At 41.1% G+C, this 27,448-nt stretch overlaps 2 protein-coding genes across 2 annotated transcripts; both read right to left on the bottom strand.

Annotated features, from left to right (window-relative positions):
* Window positions 1-37: 37 nt before the first annotated feature.
* Window positions 38-1,513, bottom strand: LOC139349022 (putative leucine-rich repeat-containing protein DDB_G0290503). Its single transcript, XM_070989466.1, has one exon. It carries the CDS (start codon window positions 1,511-1,513, stop codon window positions 38-40), a length of 1,476 nt encoding a protein of 491 aa, XP_070845567.1.
* Window positions 1,514-9,548: 8,035 nt separating this feature from the next.
* On the bottom strand, window positions 9,549-27,065 carry LOC139348580 (long-chain fatty acid transport protein 6). Its single transcript, XM_070988817.1, has 10 exons — window positions 26,518-27,065; window positions 22,138-22,338; window positions 21,218-21,376; window positions 18,367-18,491; window positions 17,682-17,876; window positions 16,849-16,939; window positions 16,141-16,339; window positions 13,077-13,174; window positions 11,765-11,895; window positions 9,549-11,676 (listed from the first exon to the last, which is right to left on the bottom strand). Exons 1-10 carry the CDS (start codon window positions 26,993-26,995, stop codon window positions 11,500-11,502), a joined length of 1,854 nt encoding a protein of 617 aa, XP_070844918.1. The 5' UTR covers window positions 26,996-27,065; the 3' UTR covers window positions 9,549-11,499.
* Between the last annotated feature and the right edge of the window lie 383 nt (window positions 27,066-27,448).

The raw sequence follows: 27,448 nt of genomic DNA, 5'->3' as shown, positions 1-27,448 counted from the left end.
CTACTCCGGAGAGAGAGACAGGGTTTAGCTTGCATTTTTATGTCAGAGGGTTGGCCAAGATACCGATGGAAATAGCTGTAATTGCAGCCATGCCAACACAAAAGGCAGCTTTCATTGCACCTTTAGCAAAGTGACTGAAGTTTCTGGGAAATTCTTTGTTTTCCCTCAGACTTTCAGTCTCTCCTTGTTTTTCCTTTGTCAGAGATTCAAGATGGGCCACTGTAGCAGTCAGCTTGGCATTCATGTCCTTAGCCTGCTTGCTGAGAAACTCTTTGTCTTCCTGAAGTTCACGCATGTCTTCCTGAAGTGCATGCATGTCTTCCATCAGACGTTCAGTCTGTTCTTGTTTTTCCTTTGTCAGAAATTCAAGATGGGCCACCATAGCAGTCAGGCTCTGATTCTTTGAAACTATTAGTTTCACATTTTCCTGCTGATCATGAACTCTTGAACGCAGATTTTCATTCTCTGCCTGTTTTTTGTCTATTTCAGATTTGAGCATGGCCATCTTGGCATTTTTAAGTTCATGCACGTCTTTCTCATGTTTAAGCATGTCTTCCATCAGACTTTCATTCTTTAGTTTATCCTTTATCAGAGATTCAAGATGGGCCACCATAGCAGTCAGGCTCTGATTCTTTGAAACTATTAGTTTCACATTTTCCTGCTGATCATGAACTCTTGAACGCAGATTTTCATTCTCTGCCTGTTTTTTGTCTATATCAGATTTGAGCATGGCCATCTTGGCATTTTTAAGTTCATGCACGTCTTTCTCATGTTTAAGCATGTCTTCCATCAGACTTTCATTCTTTTGTTTATCCCTTATCAGAGATTCAAGATGGGCCACCATAGCAGTCAGGCTCTTATTCTTTGAAACTATTAGTTTCACATTTTCCTGCTGATCATGAACTCTTGAACGCAGATTTTCATTCTCTACCTGTTTTTTGTCTATTTCAGATTTGAGCACAGCCATCTTGGCATTTTTAAGTTCATGCACGTCTTTCTCATGTTTAAGCATGTCTTCCATCAGACTTTCATTCTTTAGTTTATCCTTTATCAGAGATTCAAGATGGGCCACCATAGCAGTCAGGCTCTGATTCTTTGAAACTATTAGTTTCACATTTTCCTGCTGATCATGAACTCTTGAACGCAGATTTTCATTCTCTGCCTGTTTTTTGTCTATTTCAGATTTGAGCATGGCCATCTTGGCATTCTTAAGTTCATGCACGTCTTTCTCATGTTTAAGCATGTCTTCCATCAGACTTTCATTCTTTTGTTTATCCCTTATCAGAGATTCAAGATGGGCCACCATAGCAGTCAGGCTCTGATTCTTTGAAACTATTAGTTTCACATTTTCCTGCTGATCATGAACTTTTGAATGCAGATTTTCATTATCTGCCTGTTTTTTGTATTTTTCAGATTTGAGCAGGGCCATCTTGGAATTCATGTCCTTAGCCTGCTTGCTGAGAAACTCTTTGTCTTCCTGAGGTTCACGCATGTCTTCCTGAAGTGCATCCATGTCTTCCATCAGACATTCACTAAGTTGTCTCGTTGAAAGTCACAAAATCTCTGGAGTGAATCCACCTGAAATGTTTTCTTGGTTATATAGCCAAAGTGACATCATCTGAGTCTTTGAAGTCTCCGAGCCTTGATCAATGGTGACGTCATAACAATGCGCACTACAATAACATTCTAGCTGCAAAACTCAAAAGAAATCATCATAAATATACAGGCTTAACATGTAGAGTCTTATAACACTTAATCCTCTTTTTTCTTTTTTTGTTCTACATCTTAGTAACGATGGGTCATGTTTCAGATACTGTCCATGTCCCTCCTATTTGTCGTCAGAATCAGCACCCATCTTTCTCTGTGGAGAGCATTTGCTTTGAAATCCATTAACGGAACGGGGGTCGGTTGTTGTTGCTCTGTGCACACAAGTTGACTGCGATGTTTTCTTTTCGCGAACCAAGCTATCTGGACAGCGCGTCGGGAGCGTGCCAAACACACTTTTGGTCGATTCGTGTCCTGTCTTGGCACACCCGTGGTGCACGTGGGCATGTTGTGAGATGAGAAAGAAAACATTACCATACATTGCAAGTGACTGCATTTCAGGTTGTGACAATCACGGCACAACCCACTGTTTTCATCTCGTAAAAACACATACACTGTAAACCCAGATTTTGTTTGTAATTCAACTTTTAAGTTATCATTAATTATTCTTTTATGTTTTTGAAGAAAGAAAAATGTTCACACAACTAAAGCATATTAGTAGTTTCTAATATTCAACGGGAATGTGCAGTGAAATAATCAGCAGCAGCGATAACTTGGCATACTAGGTTTTTGCAAGAGGGGAGGGGCACTTCCGCATATGAACGTGTCTGAGCTCGCTTTGGCTGCTCGCTTTGCTGCTCCTGCCAACCAGACGGAGACTATGCTGAGCGGAAAGGTGAGTATTTAAAATGATTATTTCTTCGTACCGTATATTTCGACATAATCTGTTTCCAAACGTGGCAATACGGTGAAGTTAAGTAATAGCTGCCATCATTATTTTTGACAATGACAACTGTCCGGCCAGCGTCGAGAGAGAAAAAAGTGTTTGCACGCGCCATTGGCTAACGCTAACCTAGCTAACGGTTTAGCCATTTCATTATTAAATCGAGTCTTTCTGTCGTGTTTGCATGGGCTACACGCGAACAAATATCTGTTCTTGGTTTTAAGTAAGGGACGACGCTGCTCGTTAAGTTATCCGACGTTTCACTGTGTGTGTCATGGGAGGTTTTGCAGGACGGTGAGTATCGCGTCAAAGGGCAAGTTCATTAAGTTTTCTGTGCCGTGAGGTCAGGGCCATGTCCACCAAGTTTTTAGCGCTCACAAGATGGTGGTGACGCTCAGACTGCAGAATTCTGATCAACTTTTAGAAAAGGCAAGTAACAGTAACAATAGTGTCTCTGTCTGCACGTTTTCCACATATTCCGTCTCCGTTAGCTCCGACCCACGGATCAAACCCTCGCCCAGTGCATGCCTTACGTCTCCACTCCGTCGCGGAGCTCAGAGCATTGGAGACCTGCATAAAACATTTAAAAAAAAAAACAAACAAAAAAAACCATTAAAATGTAAACAACAAATCACGCTGCTTTTCTGAGGTTGATCCACTGTTCAACATTACCGTGTTTTTTCAAACTTTTGGTTTGTGTTCTTGTTAAGTGGGTGTGTTGTGTCATAAAATGTTGTTGGTTTCTACCTGCACCATTATTTTGTATTCATCAGTGATGTCCTAGAACCCTCTGCTGACTCATAACTTGTGCCAGCAGGTTGAACTGATGTTGACAAAGTGATTAATTTTTATACCTTTCTCAAGTTCTGCTTCTATAGATTCTTTTAAAGTTACAGTGAGGTGTGGAGATGCAGTGGAAGTGGAAGTACTGTGATTATATATCTGAGAAAAGGGGCTATCTGTTAAAACATTACAGATTAAAACATCTGGACTTAAGGTCCACTTGTCCAAGATTCACCAGAAACCCCAAGAAAAACAACTCTGTGAAACCACTGTTAACCTTCCACTGTCAGTTGTGTGATTTTTCAGCATCCTGCGCAGAAGCGATTTTTTTTTTTTTCACTCATCTGCGCAGTTCACATCTAGAAGTTCATCAAAGAGTCCAGCGTCCATATACAGGATGTAACTTTACTTCTAATGTGTATTCCACATTCAATGCACATAAAAGCAAAGAGCACAAAACAGACAACTGGAGAATGTTCAAGCCAGAAATAGTCTCTGGAAATATAGCTACTGAAATGGCCGATGAAGATGAAGTTGTGCCATCAAATGACTCTCCTGAGGAGGACAGTGAACATTTCAGCACTGAACAGCTTCATGATCTAGGGACACAGTTGAAGCATAATCTTGCATCTCTTTTTTTAAAAATGCAAACAGTTCTTCATATTCTAGAAAGTTCAGTGCAAGAAATTTTCAGCTTTCACAGATATGTGAACTTTCCCAGCCACTGTTGGAAAATTCAGTGAGGAACATTCTGAATGATATAGATGTAGATGATTCAACTGTGAGACAATTAGTCAAGGCTACTTCAGAGAGCAATGTGTTAATGAAATTTTGTGGCAAAGGTGGCTCATTATCAACTACTAAAAAGAGAGCAGCATATGTAAGCAAAAACTTCAAAGTGGTTAAGCCAGAGGAGTATGTTCTTGATCGAGCAAAAAATTCCAGTGCTGTGAATGTTCCACTGAATGCAATGCTACAGGAAATGTTGAGCAGGACAGACATTTTAGACAAAGGTATTCCAACACAGAAACATGTCCCACATGAGTACAGTACATACAGGGATGGTTCATACTGTAGAGAAGATACCCTCCTTAAAGGGGAGGAGTTCAAAATCGCAGTAGGGCTTTACACAGATGATTTCGAAGTGTCCAATCCTTTAGGGATGTCTAAAAAGAAACATAAAATGAATGCTGTATATTGGGTGTTAGCCAATGTGCCATCAAAACATAGGTCCACACCCCACTCAGCTTGCTCTTCTGTGTAAGGCCTCTGATGTAAGAGAATATGGCTATGTTAAAATTCTCCATCCTCTAATTCAAGATCTGATTTTTTTGGAGCAACATGGTCTGTTCATTGAGAAGTTGGGAGCTTGTGTCAAAGGCACAGTGTTGTATGTGGCTGCTGACAACTTGGCTGCTCATTCTCTGGCAGGATTCTTTGAGAGCTTTGCAGTGGACCATTTCTGCAGGTTCTGCATGGCAACAAGGACTGAAATCCAAGAGAAGGAGGTTAATTCAGGTGCTTTTGAAGTTTACACTAAAGACACCCACAACCTGCACGTGCAAGAGGTACAACAGGACCCCACTGTGACTAAAAAGTATGATGTGAAACAAGGATGTGTATTGACTGACAGCCTGGAGCATTTTCATGTTGTTCATGGTTACCCCCCCGGACATCCTTTTGGAAGACATTGTTCCTGTCGAGTTATCACTCTGCAATTCAGACATGATAGCTAAGAAATATTTCACTTTAGAAACACTGAACAATGCCATCAAAATGTTTGCATATTCTTTCAGTGACAAAACTGACCAGCCTCAGCCTATACCACATGGCTTCTCTACCAAAATGACCATAGATGGAAATGAGAACTGGGCTCTGATCAGATTGCTCCCACTTGTCATTGGCCATAAAGTGCCTGAAGGGGATAATGCATGGAACATTTTGATGCTCCTTAAAGATATTGTTGAGTTAGCAGCAGCAACAAAGCACACTGAAGAGTCAGTACATTTCCTTCACTGCAAATTGTCAGAACACAGAGAACTGTTGCAAACTACGTTCCCGGATTTCAGGTTACGTCCAAAACACCACTTTGTCGAGCATTACCCAGAGATGATTAAGGCATTTGGCCCACTTCCAGATGTGTGGACAATGCGGTTTGACGGAAAGCACAAATTCTTCAATCAGGTTATTCGTAATGCTCACAACTTCAGAAATGTTCCTCTTACACTGGCTGCAAAGCATCAGAAAATGATGGCTTACGATTTAGACACAAGTTCATTTTTCATGCCATCAGTTGAAATGGATAAGGTTACTACAGCGTCACTCACATCTTTCCCTGAGAATGTCCAGCAATCTTTTTCTCAGAGAGTTCCTCAGCTTGCAACAGTTCTTGTGCCATCTTCTGTCTTTGTGGATGGGATTAGATATTGTACTGATATGGTAATCTCTGTTGGTTCAAAAAAATGTAATTGAATTGCATATTTCTGATGCTGAAATGCTTGTTTGTTTTTTCTATTGATGACTGCTATCCAGAAGATAACCTTGAGCGTCATTCTCACTGAAGCAGACATACGAAAGATCACCCTGGATACAAGGCCTGCTAGAGTAGAGGAGCTGATGATCAAGCTTAAGGATGCACTGGAACTCAACTACAATCGCAGTCTCCAATACAGAGATCCTGAATTCAATAACGAACTTTGTAATCTGACAGATATGGAAGATCTTCCGGAGAAACCAACAGTCAGAATCATCCCCATAGTTGAACTTGTCCCCGTCTCAACATTTGATGATCCTGCAAGTGACACACACAGCACAGCAGATACAGACATCCTATCACACTCATCTGAGCGACAGACACAGTGGCCAGAACTATTTGATTTTCCAACGTTTTAGGTTGATGTCGAGCACAGACTTAGGCAAGCAGTTCTGCTGTATCTTAGGGACAGAACACACTTCAAAGTATCAAAAGACATCACACATGAGATCCTTGAAAAAATAGCCGAGAGCATGTACAGCTATACAGCGTACCCAATTTGCACAGTTTGAAAGTGTGGCAGCAGCTCTGATCAGCAAACATCCCTGTCTCCATGAACAAGGTTCAACAAGTCGATGCAGTGGTTGGAAAAATAGTTTAAAATACAAAATGGCCAATTACAGAACAAAGCGCAGAAGATCAGGGTGTCTGGATGTTGAAATCAATGCCGGTAAACGGGGAGGACATTCCCCAGAAGGAGAGCCAACAAACAAGATCATTAAAAAGACAAAAAAGGGTGAACTGAACTACTTGCCCAACTTTCCCAAGAGGTGTGATGAAGCAAGTCTTGAGGGTGTTCGCAGAGACTTGGCTGATGAGATGAAGAAAGAACACCAAATGGGCAGCTTATAAAGGAGAAAATGGATCTGACCTTTGCACTAAGGAGGAAAAAGGTGGTGCAATGTGAGCCTGAAATAAGCCAGATGTTGGAACGGTGGCCTGCTCTTTTTACTGAGGACCAGGTTTGTACAATGGAGATATAAAACAAATGTTAGTTTTTTTCCCTCTGCATGATACATGAGTGCAAAGAAAACTATGGATGCAGGAATTACAATTAACTTTGATTGCTCACCTCATCTGGTGTCCCTATGGACTTTATTTTTATTTTTAAATGTAATGCTGTGTTTTCTCTGTGTTTAATATTTTTCAGGTGTACTTAGAGTTCCAAAGGATTGTGGGGAAGAACCTCAAACAGGAATTCTACAACGGCATTGATCAGCACAACTCATCTCATTGAGATATTTAGATCTAAGAGAGGCAACACTGGGCAGCTATTAGCTCTGCTTTTACAGCAGTCAACGGTGGGTTCATATCTACAGTACATTTGCATTGCATCTTTTCACAGCATATATATAATGATGTCACTAAATATTCTAGTCTATACTCTGTGCAATCTATTTTACATTATTCATCCAGATCCCTTACATTAATTTCAAATTGGAACTTGTCATTTTATTCACCATACGACTCAAGAGACAACTGATGTTAGGACTTTGGTCCTCAGAGGACTTCCTATTCTCCTCAGAGACAACCCAGCAGATTTCTACAAGTCGGGTTTCGTAAGTAACCTCCTCATTTCTAAAAAAAAAAAAAAAAAATAGTTTGATAGTTCCTGTGTTTGAGAAAAATTGTGAGCATAGTCTCAAACATGTACTTTTCTGATGCTAAAAACTTAGTTGTGCAGTTCTGTCCAACTTCTTTGGTTGATCTGTATGTTTAATCGACTCCAGCAGTCAACCAATCATTCCTACCTTAATGCATCTGACTTTTCTGTGATTAAATTATTAGCTTAATTTCACTGGTGGTTATTTAATAACAAATGTCATGATTGTCCTTTCATATCAATAGGACTCTGATGATGATGCCTTCCAGCACCTGGACATTGGGATCATCCTTGTTGAAAGGGAAGGTGTTGTACTCCAACCTTCCCTCCACCTCAGTCCAGCGTCAGTGCAAGTCATAATCAAGGGACGAGTTGTGATGGAGATGATGAAAGACCTACCAAAAGCCATCTGTGTTTTTTTGGGCTCACCTATGCACTCCATCTTAACTATCCAAAGTCGATGAAGAACTGTTGTGGAAATTCTCTGCTACTGGCGAAGAAAGGAATAGAGACATCTGTCGGCCGACAAGGTTTTTATTTTCTTTGCAAAGAAAAGGTCAATCATCACACAAGCGGTAGAATGAAGAAAAGACCCCGAGCATGGGGAGAGCTAAACATTTATACCTTACCAAAAAGTATGAATACACATCTTTTGGGTCTGCTGGAGGTATCGGAGTCGACTCCCTAGGGGGTGGCTCACACTGGAGGCATCCTGCAGGACTTTGTATATAGATGTAAAGAGGTCTAGACATGAGAATTTAAAGCACAATAGGACCCGATATTCTGGTGAGGAAATGGGAGGTGGGATGTCTCAAGTAGATCAAGCACAAGGAACTGAAATTGCCATTACAAGCCTGACTTGTAATTCTCCTCCTGGCTGCCTCTTGCCTGTCTGTGTTTTATAACCACCATATTCCTGTGCCCTAATTTATTAACTATTTTGAGAATATTAAAGTACATATTTTATACGCTACAGCTGTCCGTCCTTTGTGGGTTTATTCAGTTCCTGACAGAAACCTTACTGGTAAGTTTCAGGTGGTGGCAGCATTCCTGTGCCTGGTTTACAAGGTTAATTACACTATGTATCCTAATAAACATAAGCTCTATCTAATGGCTATCAGGGATTTTATTTGTTTAGAAGCAGCCATTGTTCTTTAATGGTTTTAAGATAAAATATGCTTTTGACTACACATTCAAGGGATTTTTAAAGCCATTCCAAATGCCTTATTAACCTTCAGTAATAACACACTGCAGTTCTCCCTGACAGGCCTCAGGTACCTTCCTTTTTTGCAATAACGGGATGCTTGTCTTTAGAATATGTGGCAGTTATTTATTATTAATGGACACAAAAACACTGATCAATTCATATCAAACTACATCTCAAGAAGTGAGTATTGTATTGTTTTAACAAGAAGTCTATCTGTCCAGTGTTACCCTGGCACAACAGAAGGACACAAATCACAAATGGGCACAAATCAAGGATTATAGTCTATTTTAAAAAATATATCTCAAAACCAACAATTATGCTAATTTAGAGACTAATGCACATGATTGTTTATTTTTTTGTAAATGATTTTGATTACGGGGCTGCACAGTGTCGCAGCAGGTAGTGCGCGTGCCTCACAGCAAGAAGGTTGCCGGTTCGATCCCCGGGTCAGGCGGGGCCTTTCTGTGTGACGTTTGCATGTTCTTCCCATGCATGCGTGGGTTCTCTCCGGGTACTCCGGCTTCCTCCCACAGACCAAAAACATGCTCATTAGGTTAATTGATGACTCTAAATTGTCCGTAGGTTTGAGTGTGAGTGTGAATGTTTCTGTCCTTGTATGTGGCCCTGCAATCGGCTGGCGACCGGTTCAGGGTGTACCCCGCCTCTCGCCCATTGTAGCTGGGATAGGCTCCAGCCCCCCGCAACCCCGAAAGGGATAGGCAGTATAGATAATGGATGGATGGATGGATTTTGATTACATTCATCTTGTATGGCTCTGTGTCACATGAGGCTCTGCTTCCTGAAACAACCCACTGTAGTACCCACTTCAGATCTTAACTTAATTCATCAGAAATACGTCTCTAGATATCATAGTTTGTGAGGCTAAACAAGACTTGCTTTGGGGCAACGATATGCAGCAGACCATTCATATTTTAGTTTATCAGAGTTTATTTTTGTCAGATGGAATTTAGACATGCACATGAATAGGAAATATTTTGTTTTTATTTTAACATTTACAGTAATGTTCAATAAATATAGACAGACTTTGAAGTGCAATGCAATTCAAACTGAATAATTAATTACATGTACAGGCCAAGAGATGGTAAACATGGTGGACGGTGAAATCTCAGTGGAAAGATTGACAAAAGATTGAGAAATTTTTCTTGAAATTTCCACTTGGCTACACATTACTACAACTGTCAGTGGTGGTAAGTGCCATGCTTTTTAGTCATTTCCCTGTACATTTACTCAAAGATGATGAATTTTATATCAAGAACTACTACTATTTAGTACTGTTGTACTAAAAATAGTTTGTACTTACACCAATTTTACTGAAAAAGTACAAATAAATGCATCCATCACAGGCATCTGCAACACCCAATTTATCTCAACCACTGAAAAGGGAAATGGCATTAATTTTCAAATCAAAGTCTGCAAACAAAAATCGAATAATATATCAAATAATGGCCATAGCCGGAATGAATGATTACTGTCAATGCTGGTCACTAATAGAAGACAGATAAAAAACATTGAGGGGGAGCAGAATTACTTGTACTTAAATAGCTCACATGATAAATTCAGTGTAATGTACATTTCCACAGCATTAATCTCACCAGTATCATACTTCACTCACCACTCCGCTGCTCTGAGGGACACCAATCACTTACTCTGCCATTTGAGCAAGGTGAGGCTAACATCTACCAAAAACTCGACCACAAAAGAGAACAATGATGAGTTGGAAGGCTTGTAAACACCAATTTGTGGTTGGTGCATTATATATTTACTTATTACTTACTAACTTATGTACATATATAGTGTGTATACACATTCACACATATGTGAACAGTATATACCATCTACAGATATACATGGCATATACTTTTTATCTGAATTTCTGCCCCTATGGCTTATGAAACATACTGTACAAAATCATATCTTAACTTTCACACCATAACAGATAAGAAAACATAAGTGGAAAAAAGGGAATAAAACATGCATTTCTGTTAAAAAGACAAACTGACACTGTAGTAAAATACTGTTGTTGTGTTGATGGAATCAGTGCTGAGGAAATGGACATATGATAAATTATACTGAATTTATCAAAAACATATAATCATTGAGGAGTTGTAGAGTAAAACAACAGACCAGGACACAGGAGCCCTCTTACTGAAATATTGATCAAATATACTTAGAAAATAGGGAAAATTTGAAATAAATATCTGTCTTTAATAAAGGCCTGCTTCTAATAAAGGCCCACTTCTTTTTGAAGTTGAGCTAAATAAAGGCTCTGGTATGGTGTAAGATCGCTGTCAAAAAGACGTGTCTGGCCACTATTTCTACAGTAAGTTACTAAATAAGAATGTTCTTAATGGAAGTTTGATCAAATTGTTGACACTTTTAATTCACTTTCATTATTTAGAAAACAATATACTAAATAGCTTAATAAAAACTGATGCTTTAATTTGTTATTTGTCACAGTTGAATTATGGTTGGCCTGCACACAGGCCATACACACTGAGGGGTTGTCATATGTTTAACAGGATAAGAAAGCAGGAAAAACAGTTTCTGCTCTCATATTGTTTTTTGGAAGTTTTGGCTTCTGTTTTTCTTTCTTCTTCTTTTCAGGCTGATAAGAATGACCAATAACAATCTGAGGAAGAAGAATCAGTTGTTGATTGAACTGCTCACAACTCGTTGACATATGAAAACTGTGAGAAGGGGTAGATACAGCCTTGTCTTAAGAGGCTGAAATTTAAAGATGTTGGGAGCCTGTGGCACTGATAACAAACCAGGGCGTCAAGTGGAGACAAATATATATATAGTTTATCTTTTTAAAGTTTATCTTTAAATGTACTGTTTATTCTAGCTTTCACTTGTCCTAATGTTTAGAAATTGATCTTTCCAGACACTATGTCTTGATATAGAGATGCAGTCAGGGCAATATAGTCTTTCTGAGAGACGTCTAAAAAATACAGAGGATCCTGGGTGACTTCTGGATTAAAACCCTCCTGGACCAGCTTCATTTTCTGCTGCTTAAAGGTCTCAGTCACATCCAGAGAGGTCTGAAACCACAGGCAGGGATACAAATGAACAAAATAACTTTACACATAAAGAAACATGCTGAATGTAATGAATAACTGCATGACTTACCTGTATTCTGAGAAACCATGGCCAGGCATATGCAGGAAGTGTTTTTACTAAATGGTTGTAGAGTTCTGCTCCATTTAATTCATGATCTTGTTTCAGGACAATAGCAGCCATACCTGCTCGACCTTCATGCCCTGCATATACAGATCACAAAGGTCACCATGTCATACCGAATGAATGCAAAGCGAACTAACCACAGTACCTCTACTGTCTTGCTTTGATTTGTCTATGATATGTGACTATGGAGGCCCTGAGGTGCAACATTCAATGGAGCTGCAAAGTGGAAGGAGCTGCTGCTTCTGAAAGTATTTAGGCCCATTGTAAATAAAACTGAGGAATGATTTCTTTTGATGATATCTTTTTCCATCAGTTTGGTATGGCAGATGGCCATACTACAAACTGGATCTTAGTACTTTTTGGCAAGAAATCTTCCATCACCTCACTGGTACCTGAAACAACACATCCCTACCAATGTAGCCCATATTGGAGAGATGGTTTTTACAAGGCAGCAAGGGCAGGAAAGCCTGCTGTATGGTGCACAGGTAGCATACAAGGCTGTTATGTGGTGTCTATCAGCTGTTAATCAAACAGCAGCAGGTGATGGAGAGGCTGTAATAAACAACATTTTTACAGATTGTGAAAGTGTTGGCAAAGACACTGCAGAACATTTTCCATTCAGAGTCAGCCATGACAGTCCTTATTAAAAATATTTTTTATCTACTATTTATAATGCTGTTTGGACACATAGTATTTTGTTTACATGCTACACACAGCTGTCCATTCAGGATGGCATATTTGTGTGCTGAATAGTTTAAACCATGTCCAACTGGCATCCTGGGCTGTATGCCCACTTACAGTGATATTTCAGCTCAGCTGAAGCTGATATGGGGTTTTAGCAGTCTGAATTAGACAAATAAAGAGGAGATTTTCCAAAGTTTCAGTATTCTGAGCACACCTCCTCTTGGGAGTTTCCACAGTGTTTCCTTAGTGAGGGATACATCCTAGTAGCAACATGTACATTTCTTCACAGGACAAAACACGAGCAAGAAACTACCACAACAAAGATACTCACTTGATATGTCCAAATTAGACATTTGAAGCTTATTACCTGCATATAAACTACAGCATGACTTTAGAATTAGTTTTTGCTTTTACTTCCACAACCCTGTGACAGCTGCCATATCTTCTCCTACATCACAAGTCCATACCAAATGAACAAAGTCAAAAACACATGAACAACTCAGTTTAGCACCACTGGGCCACTGTACATTGTGCAGTATTACAAATCACAATGTAACACTTAGATCACACAGACCTGGTATGGTAGCTCCATAGACGTTGACCTCCTGGAAGATATCAAGAAGACCTAAAACCTCTGACACCTCTGTGGTGGAAACATTCTCTCCTTTCCACCTGGAGGACACAAAGATAGATGTAGTTAAACGTACAACAACTGATTTTTGGGCCACTTTGCGGGCGCAGAAACAGCAGTTACCATTCATCTGGAGTCATGTTTTTGGCCACTCTGGCTAATTCAAGTCCAAGTACTTACATATTCACGTATTCATATTTGTGATTTCTTTGCTTATATTTGCAATGTTGATCTTGTAATTGCTCCTCTTTGAACCGACACCTTATCGTGGTGGAGGAGTTTGAGCATCTGAATGATCCTAGAGGCTATGTTGTCCAGGGCTTAATGTCCCTGGTAGGGTCTCCCAAGGCAAACAGGTTCTAGGTGACGGGTCAGACTAAGAGCGGTTCCAAAGCCCCTTATGAAAAAAAAGAAAATGAGGAAGCGTACGTCGCCTGGATTGGCGTCACTGGGGCCCCACCCTGGAGCCAGGCCTGGGGTTGAGGCTCGCAGGCGAGTGCGAGGAGCGACGTGGGCCGGCCTTCCCGTAGGTCCACCACCCGCAGGAAGGATCATAAGGGGCCGGTGCTATGCGATATGGGTGGCAGTCGTGGGCGGGGGCCCTGACGACCCAAACCCTGGACAACGACTCTGGCTATGGGGACATGGCATGTCACCTCGCTGGGGGGGAAAGAGCCTGAGCTAGCGCGGTTGGGCTCACCTCCACGCACAGTCTGGGCTCTGGAACCCAACTCCTTGAGAGAGGCTGGACTCTCTTCTACTCTGGAGTTGCCCGCAGTGAGAGGTGATGAGCTGGTGTGGGCTTGCTTATAGCCCCCCAGCTACTTGCGCCTTCAGGCCAGGGATAGGTCTCTCACTGCTGTTTCGGCCTATGGGCCGAACACCAGTGCAGAGTACCCAGCCTTCTAGGAGTTCTTAGGAGGGGTACTGGAAAGTGCTACAACCGGGGACTCCATTGTTCTGCTGGGGGACTTCAATGCTCACGTGGGTAGCGACAGTGATACCTGAAGGGATGTGACTGGGAGGAATGGCCTCCCCGATCTGAACCTGAGTGGTGTTCTGTTATTGGATTTCTGTGCTAGTCACAGTTTGTCCATAACGACCACCATGTTCAAGCATAAGGGTGTCCATCAGTGCATGTGACACCAGGACACCCTAGGCCGGAGATCAATGATCGACTTTGTAGTCGAATCATCTGACCTTCGGCGGTGTGTCTTGGACACTGTGAAGAGAGGGGCTGAGCTGTCAACTGATCACCACCTGGTGGCGAGTTGGATTCGCTGGCAGGGGAGGAAGCGGGACAGACTTGGCAGACCCAAACGTACCATGAGGGTCTGTTGGGAATGTCTGGCAGAACCCGCTGTCAGGGAGGTTTTCAACTCCCACCTCTGAGAGCTTCGACCAGATTCCAAGGGAGGTTGAAGACATTGAGTCCGAATGGACCATGTTCTCCACTTCCATTGTTGATGCAGCCATCCGTAGCTGTGGCCGTAAAGTTGGCGGTGCCTGTCTTGGTGGCAACCCCCGAACCCAGTGGTGGACATCGGAAGTAAGGGATGCCGTCAAGCTGAAGAAGGAGTCCTATCAGGCCTGGTTGGCTCGTGGGACTCCTGAGGCAGCTGACGGGTACCAGCAGGCCAAGCGTGCGGCAGCTCGGGCGGTTGTAGAAGCAAAAACTCGGGTCTGGGAGGAGTTCGGGGAGGCCATGGAGGAGGACTACCAGTCGGCCTCGAGGAAATTCTGGCAAACCATTCAGCGCCTCAGGAAGGGAAAGCAGCTTTCTGCCATACTGTTTACAGTGGAGGTGGGGAGCTGTTGTCCTTGACTGAGGATATTGTCGGGCGGTGGAAGGAATACTTCAAGGATCTCCTCAATCCCACTGTCATGGAAAAACGTGGCTTGCTCCCTTCAGGTTGGGGGAGAGTTCCTGCCTCAAGTGGAGGAGTTTAATTATCTTGGGATCCTGTTCACGAGTGAGGGAGGGATGGAGCGTGAGATTGACAGGCGGATCGGTGCAGCGGCTACAGTAATGCGGTCGCTGTACTTGTCTGTCATGGTAAAGAAGATTTGCCGGTCAGGATACCGCCCGGATACAAGTGGCTGAAATGAGTTTTCTCCACAGGGTGTCAGGACGCTCCCTTAGAGATAGGGTGAGGAGCTCTGTCACCCGGGAGGAACTCAGAGTAGAGTCGCTGCTCCTCCACATCGAGAGGAGTCAGCTGAGGTGGCTCGGGCATCTTTATCAGATGCCCCCTAGACGCCTCCCTAGGGAGGTGTTCCAGGCATGTTCCACCAGGAGGAAGCCCCAGGGAAGACCCAGGACAGGCTGGAGTGACTATGTCACTCGGCTGGCCTGGGAATGCCACGGGATCCCCCCTGAAGAGCTAGGGGAAGCGTCCGGGGAGAGGGAAGTTTGGGCATCACTGCTCGGACTGCTCCCCCCGCGACCCGGCCCCGGATGAAGTGGGAGAAAATGGATGGATGAATGGATGGATGGATGGATGGATCTTGTAATTGATGCCCTGAAACTCAGCACTTAATTCTTGTGTATTTTTATGTATTAAGTATGGAATGATTGGAATGTCAACCTGAGACCACTGTTGTTTTCCCCGAGGCTGCAACATTTAATTCTGTTTTGTTATGGGGGATGACATCAGTAAAAAGCAGCCTTGTAGTGTTGGCAGTGATTCCTGTGTGACCTTGTTACTCCTATTAGGATTATGTGTCATATTATGTGTTCAAATGAATCCAAGGGAACAAGTGGAGAACAGTTACAGATGCAACGGAGAGAAACAAAGAGACAATAAAGACAAAGCAACCCTAGTATAAATATTTGATTGTTGGGTGTTGACCGATCTTAGATCACATTGGTAGAAGGTTTCTATTCAAAATGACACCAGCAAACATTTCAATTGTGTATTCTCACTTTCAACAAACTTGCCAACTGAAACAGAAATACATTAGCCAGGTTGTGTTAACACAGTTTTATATACAGACAGTAAGGTACCTGAAAGTGTCTCCAATGCGGTCACGGAAGTAAAGAAAGTCCCTGTTATCTTGGAGCAGGAGGTCTCCAGTGTTAAAATAGACATCACCATCTCTGAACACATCCCTGAGCAGCTTCTTCTCAGACTGGACCTTGTTCCCTGCATAGCCCAAGAACTGGTTCATGGCTGTTACAGGAGCTACCAGGATCCCTGCCTCTCCTGTGCACACACACAGGATGCACAGTACATTTAGTCAAACATGAGCTATACGCACAGCTACTGTATGTTCCATAGACAGCAATAAAAAGAAATATACATTTATATTCTGGGTTCTGGGTGTTTGGATTGTGAATACTGAATGCTTAGACTGTATTTTGTTTGTGGCCATTTTGATTATCCATATAGAGTATTTAGACTGGATATTATCGCATGTATAATTTTATATTGCTAGCATTGCTCAGGATGGTGTAGTGTAGGTGTGTGTGTGTGTGTCTGTTTGTTAGTGCATGTATAGTTTATGCTTGTGTTTTAACTGAGACTCGTGACCACATGAATTTGTCTTGTGGGATAATGAAGTTGACCTTGACCTTGAATTAACAAACATCTAGCTGTACCCTCTAGCAATAGCCGTTGTTGACAAATTTTTTTTCTGAGTTAAAAATCACTTGGGATTAATCATCAGAATGATAACTGTCCATGTTAAAGGATTTGTCATGTGATCCATTTACCCTTTTGTGCTCGTATGCCTCTTCCAGAGTCTGTTCGAACTGGCTCGTATGTTTGTGGATCATATCTCAGGAGCTCAAATGGCATAGAAAGCTGAAAAAATAAATGACAATAGATGTTACTTGATGAGCAACTGCTGTAGCATTTATCATCTGACAAACGAGGTTACATCACCATGGATGGTTTTCAGTAAATAAAACCGCTACATCATAGTTATATACCATACAGTCAGTAATGCATTTATATATATTTCATCATACTACATCTATATTCATTAAACTGTACTGTGCTCTGCAGGCGTTGTATATGTTGTATGCATTTTAGATTTTTTGATTTGAAAATTTGGAAATATTTGTATTTGCTTTATAAAATGTTTCTCAATTTATTACTGTACTTTATACCACTGCATTATACTGATTGTTAGACTAACTACAGTATACATTCTGCAATTATTATACATTTCTTCCTTCCTTCATCTCTAACCATTTAATTGTATCTGTTGGAATTGGTAACATTTCACTGCACATTGTACTTGTATGATGGAGTGTGTGACACACAAAATTTGAAGCTGTGTTGAACTGAGTTAGTATTTATTATATTAACAATGATTAAAATGTATAATATGATGAACTTACAGTACATTATTACCAAATTTACTGCTTTTGCAATGTAGTTGGTCTCCTCAGGCATATTTTTAAAATGGGGAAAAGATGTTACCCATATAATAAAGTAGTAATTCATTATTGTGTATATTTTGTATCTCCAACAACATAAGACATGATGATATACAGAGTGTGGTCCAGAGGAAACATCACCTAAATGTTTTGTCTCTTACCTTGTTGAAATAGCTCGCCCTCCCAATTGGTCCAACCTCATCAGTGTAGTTGAGGAAGCCGATGCTGGCCTCAGTCAGGCCATAACCCTCTCTGATCTTGATTTTACCAAAGCGATTGAGAAACTCCTTCCAAACATCTGACCTGAGGCCACTTCCTGCTGCCAGCCGAACCTTGTGAGCCATCTCCTCTGGAACCTGGAGGCAGTGTAAGACTTGGATTAAATAACAGCGCTTAACTCTTTAAAGGAACAGTCCTATCTTTTGGGAAATATGCTTTTGTACTGTCTTGTCCAGAGTCAAAACTGTGAGTCCTGGGCAGTGATGGGTCTAGAACACATTTAGCTCAGCTTTGCACAAAGACTGGAAGCAGTTTGAAACTGCTTGTACAAGTGAAGAATACAAGCAAAAAATGCTTCGTGTAGCTCTTGAAGCTTACTTTTTCCAAATGTGTGAACAGATCAATGGTTTGAAAGAGCAGATTTCATGATTATTGAGCACCCATTGAGCCCCTCCACAAATAATGTTCAAAAAATAGATTTGTACCATCCAATACGATCATGATATTGTTTTCATTTGTAGTAATGAACACTGCAGCCTCTAGGGGTCACTACTGTCTCTTCAAACATCTATAATTATAATTTAGGATCAAGAAAAGAGTTTGCATTTTAAATGTTGCCAGGCTTACCTTGGGATGGTTGACCAGGTATCGACAGAGCTCTCCTATATACTGGACCACAGTCACATTGTGTTTCACACAGTCCTTCCAAAACTGACTGGCGGAAAACTTCTTTTTTAACACACATGTTGCACCTGTGATCCGAAGGACAAGATGGCAAGGGAGACAGTGAGCGGTGTAAGACAACATATTACTAAAACCAGTGTTGTGCAAGATACTGAAAATTAGTAAGTAGTTACAGTTACTTCTCTCTAAAGCAAGTGAACTACTTTATAATTAACTGCATATAAAAGTGATTACAATGGACAGTAATTATAAATGTCTGCTTCAAATAATTAATTATTAATTAATATTATTATTATTAATGCACACATAGATAATAATTTTAGGGTTGCTGTGGTGCTGTGTGGGACAAAACAACTGTCAATCCTTATCTATCATTGCACCTATTATGGAGCGAAAGGAGTTATTACTACTCCTGACCTACTCCCAACTAGCATTGCTACCTTTAAGCTACAGTTGTACCATCATAATTATTTTTGATGTGCCCGTTTCTTCACTTTATATTAGAAACATTACAACCACTACGATGAAAGCCAAGTCCACATTTCCTGAAATGTCTTGCATGCCTAAAAGGTGAAGGGAGAACATAAACCTAAAAATCCAGAGAATAGGCTGCATTCATCTACTGTCCTCTGCAGTTGTCCACTATTTTTACATAAAACAAAAGAAACAAGTAACAAATTCAAATTTCAGTGATTGTAACTGCGTTATTTAATTTGAAAATGCAATTAGCTTCATTTGTAGTTACCACCAAATAGTGAAATTACAGTAATATGTTACGTGATTTTACTCTCAGCACTGCTATAGACAATTTTGATGTTTAACAACATTGGTGCAAACATTAAAAGCTGGAGCCGCAGTGAGAAATTTCCACTGCTTGCTTTCAGCCTTTTCTCCTGGTATAGGAGGAAGGAAGTGAGTATTCCTTATAGGCCTATGAAGAGGATATCCGTCGTCGTGATGGTTTCCTCCACTGTTCGCCTTGGACCTTATAACATACTGAATACAAGCAACAAATCTTCCAGGAATTGTGTTTGTCATGCAGCCACAGCCGGTTTACTGTGTGGGAAAACACAGGTAGGTGAAGGTCAAACCAACTAAATAATTAGAAAAGGAAGTTGCAGAGGCAAAGATCTGAACTTTGATGTTTGTACTCACTCATAGTTAGACCTGATCCGACAAATGGCACATTGTTATGATGAACCCATCATTAGGGGAAGTGTTTTGCAGTTATAATCTGCAAACACGTCTAAAGCTCACTCATTAACATATTATATCTTGTTTGGTTAATGTGTACGCCAACATGAATATAAAAAACAAGAGTTTGTGTCTTTAAGGGGATTAAATGCTGGTATTATTTGTTGGCAAACACCATTGAACAGTGACTTTCGGGAGTTTTGTACTTTGTAGCTTTGGCCATCAGATAAACTTGCTGTTTATCAAGGGTTCTTTCCCAAACTTCTTGAAAATGACAGAGTGCCAGTCAAAAGGACAACCCTTCTCATCCAATCGTTTTTCCTTTTTTTTTTTTTTTTTATGATTTTCTACATTTCAGATTCTTCTAAACCAGCCACCTTTGATGACAGCTTTGCACACTGTTGGCCTTCTCTCATCCAGCCTCATGGGGTAGTCACCTCGAATGCTTTTCCAACAGTCTTAACGGAGTTCCCAAATATGCTGAGCAGCTTCCACAGCACCATCACCAGACCAGCAAATATGCTGGTCTGGTGATGGTGGCGGTCAGGTCATCTGATGCTGCACTCCATCACCCTCCTTCTTGATCAAATAGCTCTCACACAGGCTGGAGGTTTTTTTAGGGTCATTGTCCCTTTGAAAAACAAATGGTGGTTTCATGAAGCACCAACCAGATGGAATGGCATGTTGCTGCAGAATGTTGTGGTGGCCATGCTGGTTAAGTGGGCTTTGAATTTTGAACAAATAGACAACAGTGTTACAAGCTAAGCATGCCCACACAATCACACCTCCTCCTCCATGCTTCATGGTGGGAAACACACATGCAGACACCATCCGTTCACCTTCTCTGTGTCTCATAAAGACACCTTCAGTTGATGTTGACGTGTCTGTGAAGCATTTATGTGGCTCTAATCTGAGGTGCTGTTAATTGGTGAATTTTAATGCTGCTAATTGTAATGAATTTGTCCTCTGCAGCAGAGGTAGCTCTTGGTCCTCCTTTCCTGGGGTGGACCTCATGACAGTCATTTCATCACAGTAAAGTAATGATGGATTGTCATTTCTCTTTACTTAGCCGAGCTGTTCTTGCCATAATATGGATGAATACAGTAGTTGAATAGAGCTATTTACTGTATTCGGACATTACCTTAGCACAACACAGCTGATGGTCTCAAACACATTGAGAATGTAAGAAATTCATGATTAACTTTTGACAAGGCACACCTGCTAATTGAAAAGCAAAATAATATAAACAAAGAAAAAAATGGAATATTGAGGTGTGTCCAAACTTTGGACTGATTCTGTATATTGGGAGATTATTTCATAATTGCACAATTGTACCATTCCTTCTGCTTGACAGACATAACTGCATGTATGTATGTGCCATTTTCTCCCATTGATTGTAAAGAACTGAGTGCAGCTCTCACACTAAATACTCATTTCTTGGCAATTTTCATTGAATCTCATGGGTGTTCCTTCAGCTTTGCTTACTACTCTGTTTTTTATCTGTAGGTGCAGGCAGAATGCGACACAGTGCATCTGGTGGTGCTCTTGAAAAATGTACGCTGAAAGATGAGTTAAATTGCCTGAAGTCAGTTGTTCTTACCTATTTGTATGCATCCTCCAATCCCTAACAGGGAAGCAGACATGTGGTAAAGAGGAAGAGTGATGTAGATGATGTCATCAGAAGTTGCTCCACACATTTGAAAGAAGGCCATGCTCACAATGGCTTTCAGATGACCTACACGGGCTGCCTTGGAGAGACCTGGAAAAGAATAGCACATCCACTGCAAAATGGTTGACGTGCTGTAAATTTACAAGCATGAAATTGCATCTGCCGAGCATCTGTATGACATTTTAATCTCTAAATTGGTTTGGTAATTACATTGCTAACTCTGGTGGATTCAGAACTTAGTCATCTTACTCTTTAAATCTTTAAATTAGACGCTTTGCATTGAGGATATTAGTGTTAGATGTTTGCAATTTGTCTGGACTGAAATAATTGGATTTGATGTACTACATTATGCTGTTTTATTATGCTTTCTTTTTATCTGGTTTGGTTTTCACAGTGTAAATGTATTACTCTCTTATGTACTGTGTTTAAGCACTTCTACCAAGTTTTATACCACATAATCATTGTGAGAGCCATCAAATGGCTTTGGTGTTTAAAACAAGACTGCTAGCCATGCTAGCAGCTCCGTGAAGCTACACTTACACAAAGTGATGTTTTGAAATAAATGCTAAATGTCAGTATGCTGACATGCTCACAGTGACAATGTTAAAATGCTGATATACAGCATAAATGGTGGTCCAAGTTCACCCTCTTAATTTGTTTTAGCATACTAACATTTGCTAATTTGGAATAAACATAAGGTACAGTTGAGGCTGCTGAGAATGTCATTCATTTTTTAGGCATTTGGTCATAAACCAAAGTATTGGACAAATTGAAATGTTGACCTGATAATGGCACTTGATATATGTTATATGTTATGTAATAACTGTAACTGTAATAATGCTCATGAGTACCTGTAGTGCCTGAAGTAAAAATGAAGAGAAAGTTTGACATGATGTCAACTTTAGGAAGGTCACTTAGAGGTTCACCAGACATGTGTTCCAGCTTATCTAACAAGGTGCCGAAATCTTTGGAGGGTGATGTGTGATCCACCACCCACACAGCCGTGTTGTCCTTCAGATCAGGCAGCACCTCCTCCACCAAACGCACCAACTCTGGATAAACAGACACAATGGTTATCTCACTGCTGCTTCATCAGACAAAACCAAAGCCAGTAAACAAACATGTACAAAGCGCTGTTCATTCCATTTCCATTTCTATTTACTTTGAGAAGTTGTATCAGACTGAATTGTACTCTAAGGTGTTCCTGTTATTTTGTCCTCCCTACACATAGATTTGACTGTATGTGTGTGATGCTGTGGTCAAGATAGCACATTCCATAATCATTCATTAATCATTAATCACAAAACATGATATTGAAACAATTTAGGTGAAAAGTCAATATAAACATATCCTTCAGATTCAGGGTGCATACCATTTAAATACATGGGTATGCTTACTGATGGGAGAAAACATGGCATGATACTTTGCTCTCTACCTCTCCACTATCAGTACGACTGATAATATTTCACATGGAGGTTGTGACTTGAAAAATGTTAACTTTTACTGTACAATAAAAGGACAGAATTTTACAAGAGCTGCAGTTTTCAGATAAGTCTTTGACTTTGCTGGAGTTTAAGCATTTCACACATTGTGAAGTGAAAACTTTTGAGAGACAAAAGCCCCTGCACTATTGGGCAAGGTAAAATGGGTAACTTTGTCTAAATAAAATGAGTTTCATCCAAAAATTGTGGGGTTCACACGAGTTTATGAACATTTAGATTCATCAACTTAAGTGTGATGGACCCTTCAAATTTTGATTTGCTGTTGCGCTGTAAAAATTGACTGTCATTATTATCATTTCAACCATCTTCAGTTGGTACAAAGAGAAACAAAGAATATTCCTCCAGGACCGAACAACACAGAGCCACAGTCAATCACTGAGTACTGAGGAGTCTGTTGGCTTGAGGGAAGAAACTGTTACAGTCTGGCTGTGAGGGCTCGAATGCTTTGGTGCCTTTTGCAGGCAAGAGGGTGAAGAGTTTATGTGAGAGGCGTGTGGTGACATCCACAACGAATGGAGGATGATGGTGATGGCAAAATCTGTCGAGCAATTGGGACAATGCACAGACTGCATGGGGTCAGTTTAGGGGGAAACAGAATCTTCATGCATCTCATGACAAGCATCTAAAAGTATTTCATAATGATAGGTTTGAGTGCAACGAGACGGCAGTCATGAGGCAAGCACTGAAGATGTTTTCAGCATGGGGACAATGGTGGAGTCTTTGAAGCATGATGGAACAACGGCAGTGCATAGGGCTGTGTTGAAGATGTCAGTGAGAACCTCTGCTGCTCTACACATCCTCTGAGCACTCTGCCAGGAATATTGTCTGGTTCAGCAGCCTTCCGTGGATTGCCTCTGCAGAGTTTTCCTCATATCAGCCGTGGCTAGACACAGCATCTGGTCGTTGGGAGGAAGGATGGTTCCTCCTTGCTGCCATTCTGCGCCGCAAACCGAGTGTGAAAGTTGTTCAGCACATCTGGAAGTGAGGCATTACTGTCACAGGCAGGTGGTGTTGTCCTGTAGTTAGTGATGGCCTTGATTCCCTGCCATGTGTCACCGCTGTCCTGGAATTGGCTGTGGATTCTTTGGGTATATTCATGCTTTGGCATGCCTTGTCACCTGGTCTGAAGGCAGAGTCTTAAAAGACTCAAAATTAAACCAGCTGACCCCATTGCTACTAGAAATGTTCAATCAGTCACACCACCATGGCTCTTTGCCGCTGACCCTTACAAAAGCCTCAATCTTTTTGAGCTTCCAGAGGGGCAGAAACCTGTTACATGTAAACTGTGCATTGTTTCACTCAATCTTGCTCTTATCTGTTGACATGAAAATATTTCCAAAGGTCTTCGCTCACCCATTGGAATCTGTCAAGCCCTCAGTTATACCAGAGGATCAGACAGGATTCACAAAAGCTCTCTACTCTGTGACAGTTCAGCTTTGGTGCCGTCCTCATCTGGATCAAATTATTACCCCCACACACATCTGTGTTCACAAAAACCCAGTGCTCCAAACCCTTCTCTCTCTTTTGCGGAGCACATCAAGGATGTGTACTATAACTATAAATTAAAAACATTTCAGACTATCAACTCAGGATTTAAATACTCTGACATTGCAATTATACAATCCATTTGCACAATGGGGGAACAAAACCTTGCTTCCCTGGCAGCAACAGTCAAATTTGACCTACGCAGGCGGAGCTGCCTGCCACTTTGATTGGCAGGAAGGGTGGTGAATAAAATGAATATATTACCTTGGTATCTATAAATTTCCCAGTTCTCTGTCTTTCTACTTTGGTCATTTTTTGGTCACTGTTAAGAACATTTGACAGAGTGATGGCATCTGCAATTTTCTGTGCAGTGGTCTGCTGATGCTGTGGAAGCTCTGAGACGGACAGAAAAAGACAAGAAACTTGTCAGGAGAGCTGGCTCTGTCCTGGACTGCCCGCTGCACACCGTCAAGAAGGTGGGTGGGAGGAGGATGTTAACGAAGCTGACATCGATCATGGACAACCCATCCTACCCGCTGAATGAAACGGTGGGGGCCTTAAATAGCTCCTTCAGCAACAGAGTGCTGCATCCACTGTGTAAGAGGAACACCACTACCACAGGTCCTTCATTCCAACAGCTGTCAGACTGTTTAACTCAAGGATCTTTTAATGAAGCACTGTGTTGATGTTGTTTCACATCACAACATCACAAACCTACTGTTTGCACAACTGAATTATTTAAATCTAACATTTGCTAATATATATTTACATTTGTGCAAATATCTTGTGAAATATTATCTATTTTTTACTGTGCTTATGTATTCTTTTTCTACTGTTTTAGATATTTTCTACAGTACAATGGTTCTAAAAAGTGCATTTTATTATCCATATCTTACCATGTACAATTCAAATATTCAAAGCAATATTATTTTATATTCTTTTTGTGTATAATGTACAGATATATAGTAGAGTTTTATTTTGTATCCATTATTGTCTGTTCTCCTTTTTTTTTTGTACTATTATTCTTAGGAAAATTCTGCTACTCTGGACATCCCCTGTGCTACCGTAATTTAAATCTCAGCTGCCTGATATTTTGTCTTTCCTAAAATTGGAGAAACGAAAGATTACCATTAAAGGTTCTTATAATAAGTTTTATCATGGGTTTTTATAATAGGATTGGCTTCCCCCTAGTGGTGGTAGTGGTTTGTCTTGTACCTGTCTACAATTGGCATGTACCTCCCTACCTGCCCACCACAAACACAGCAGTATGGTATGGGAGAGCCTGCTCTCTATCCATACTGTATATATGTACCCAGTGCCAACCTTTACTTCAATTTCATTTCATTTCATTTGCCTAGTTTTGTTTGCCAAGGACTATTCATCATAGGGCGCTTTAGGACCTGGATTTCTCAGAGACTGCTCCACAGAGACCTGGCTGCCACTGAATCACTGTGGTTCCACTGAGCTTAACTTGTGGGCAAAATCAAGTAAACAAAGTTTGTAATAGACTCTATGCATGAATTGTGCTTTATAAATAAACGTTGTTGTTGTTGTTGTTGTTATTGTGTATACACTGTATACATATCCAGCTGTCTTTTCTGTATATAATATCTCCTGTTAGCATAATTCATACTTACCAATACATTTTATGTATTGCAACTGCCTCCTGGAACTGCAGCACATGCTGTATAGTGTATTCATTTCTCTGTATTCATAAAGTTAATATTACTCATACTGCTAATACTGGTTATGCTGCATATATCTTAGTATATATAGACTTTTTACACCGTAGTATTTTCCTAAATGTATTTTGTATCAAAGTACAGTGTACATTTGTGCTTTCAATAAGGAAACTGTCAAGAACAATGTGCTGCCCAAATTCTAGGAACCCTAATTAAGGACATGAAAAAGACCCCAAAAAGTCTTTGCTCGGCCCTGGAGGCCAATGCAAAGCGTGTGTGTCATAATAGACTTTCCAACGTGTTTTTTCGTGTGTGTGTGTGTGTGTGTGTGTGTGTGTGTGTGTGTGTGTGTGTGTGTGTGTGTGTGTGTGTGTGTGTGTGTGTGTGTGAATAGCAGCCACTCCTATTTATGTGTTTAGTGACTGTAGATGTGACTGTGTGAGGATCATTTCGAAAGGTTCTGTGGTCGGACTTGATAAATGAAAGCCCCGCGAGGAGCGCTGTTAGAGCTCCGTTCACTTCAAGTAAACTGTGTAAAAAAACGTGAGAAAACGTGCCATACCTGCGCCAACAACAAGCGTCTTGGCTCCACAACTCTGAAGGCAGTGAAGCAGAGACTTGGCTTTAATGTTGACGTTGAGAAAGGCCACTTCACAGCCCAGTTTACACAGTCCCAGCCACACACAGATAAAATCCGGTTCGTTGAACATCCACAGAGCAACAATGTCTCCTTGTTTCAAAGAGCCCTCCGTCCGGAACGCGTTCGCAAACTGGTTGCTTCTGCGGTCCACATCTTGGTATGTCAGAGTCTGCTTTTCGAAGATGATGAAGGGTTTGTTCGGGTTTTTCCTGGCCTGGTAGAGAAAACAGTCGAGGTATGTGATGATTCCTTGCTGCATGCGAGCCTGCACTGTCTTTCTGTACCTCTGAAGTTTGAAGTAATAAATCAAATCCGCCCACAAGAAGGGATAAGTCATCCTCTGGTAGAGAAGAAGAGCCAGCAGTCCTGCCAAAACGCTGGTAAACACCAGAGCTATCATGTTGACGTTAAAAGCAGCACCACGCCTTACTTCAAGACTGCTGCAAAACTTTAAATAACAGGCTGCAGTCGCGCATGTCTTTGGAGAACCTGCAGTCAAGCTGATAGTCTGCTCATTATGCAATTTCACATCAGCACAGTGACAGCCAATGAGCTATGAGCAAGGGATGAACCGTTTGTAGATTTAGCAGGGCCGTCACAAGCTATTTTGGGGTCCCTAAGATTGATTGAATGCCCCCCACCCCCCAAAATGCAAGAAATATTGTGAGGGACCTTTTACCTAAATGCCTTCCCTCTTTTCTGTCAATGAAACAGCTTTTATCCACCGACACAGTGAACTTGCCTGCGTGGTGACCCCTGCTGTTACCTGTTTAGCAATGATCTTAAAATGTACCTTGCTGTTTACAGGCTAGTCATCAGTGCTGACATCTGAGCACAGTGTTCCTGGCCTTTC

The sequence above is a fragment of the Chaetodon trifascialis genome, chromosome 20, assembly GCF_039877785.1.
Source record: "Chaetodon trifascialis isolate fChaTrf1 chromosome 20, fChaTrf1.hap1, whole genome shotgun sequence".
Classification (NCBI taxonomy): domain Eukaryota; kingdom Metazoa; phylum Chordata; class Actinopteri; order Chaetodontiformes; family Chaetodontidae; genus Chaetodon; species Chaetodon trifascialis.
Note: the sequence above shows the minus strand (reverse complement) of the source record. Positions and strands in the feature narration are given on the sequence as shown.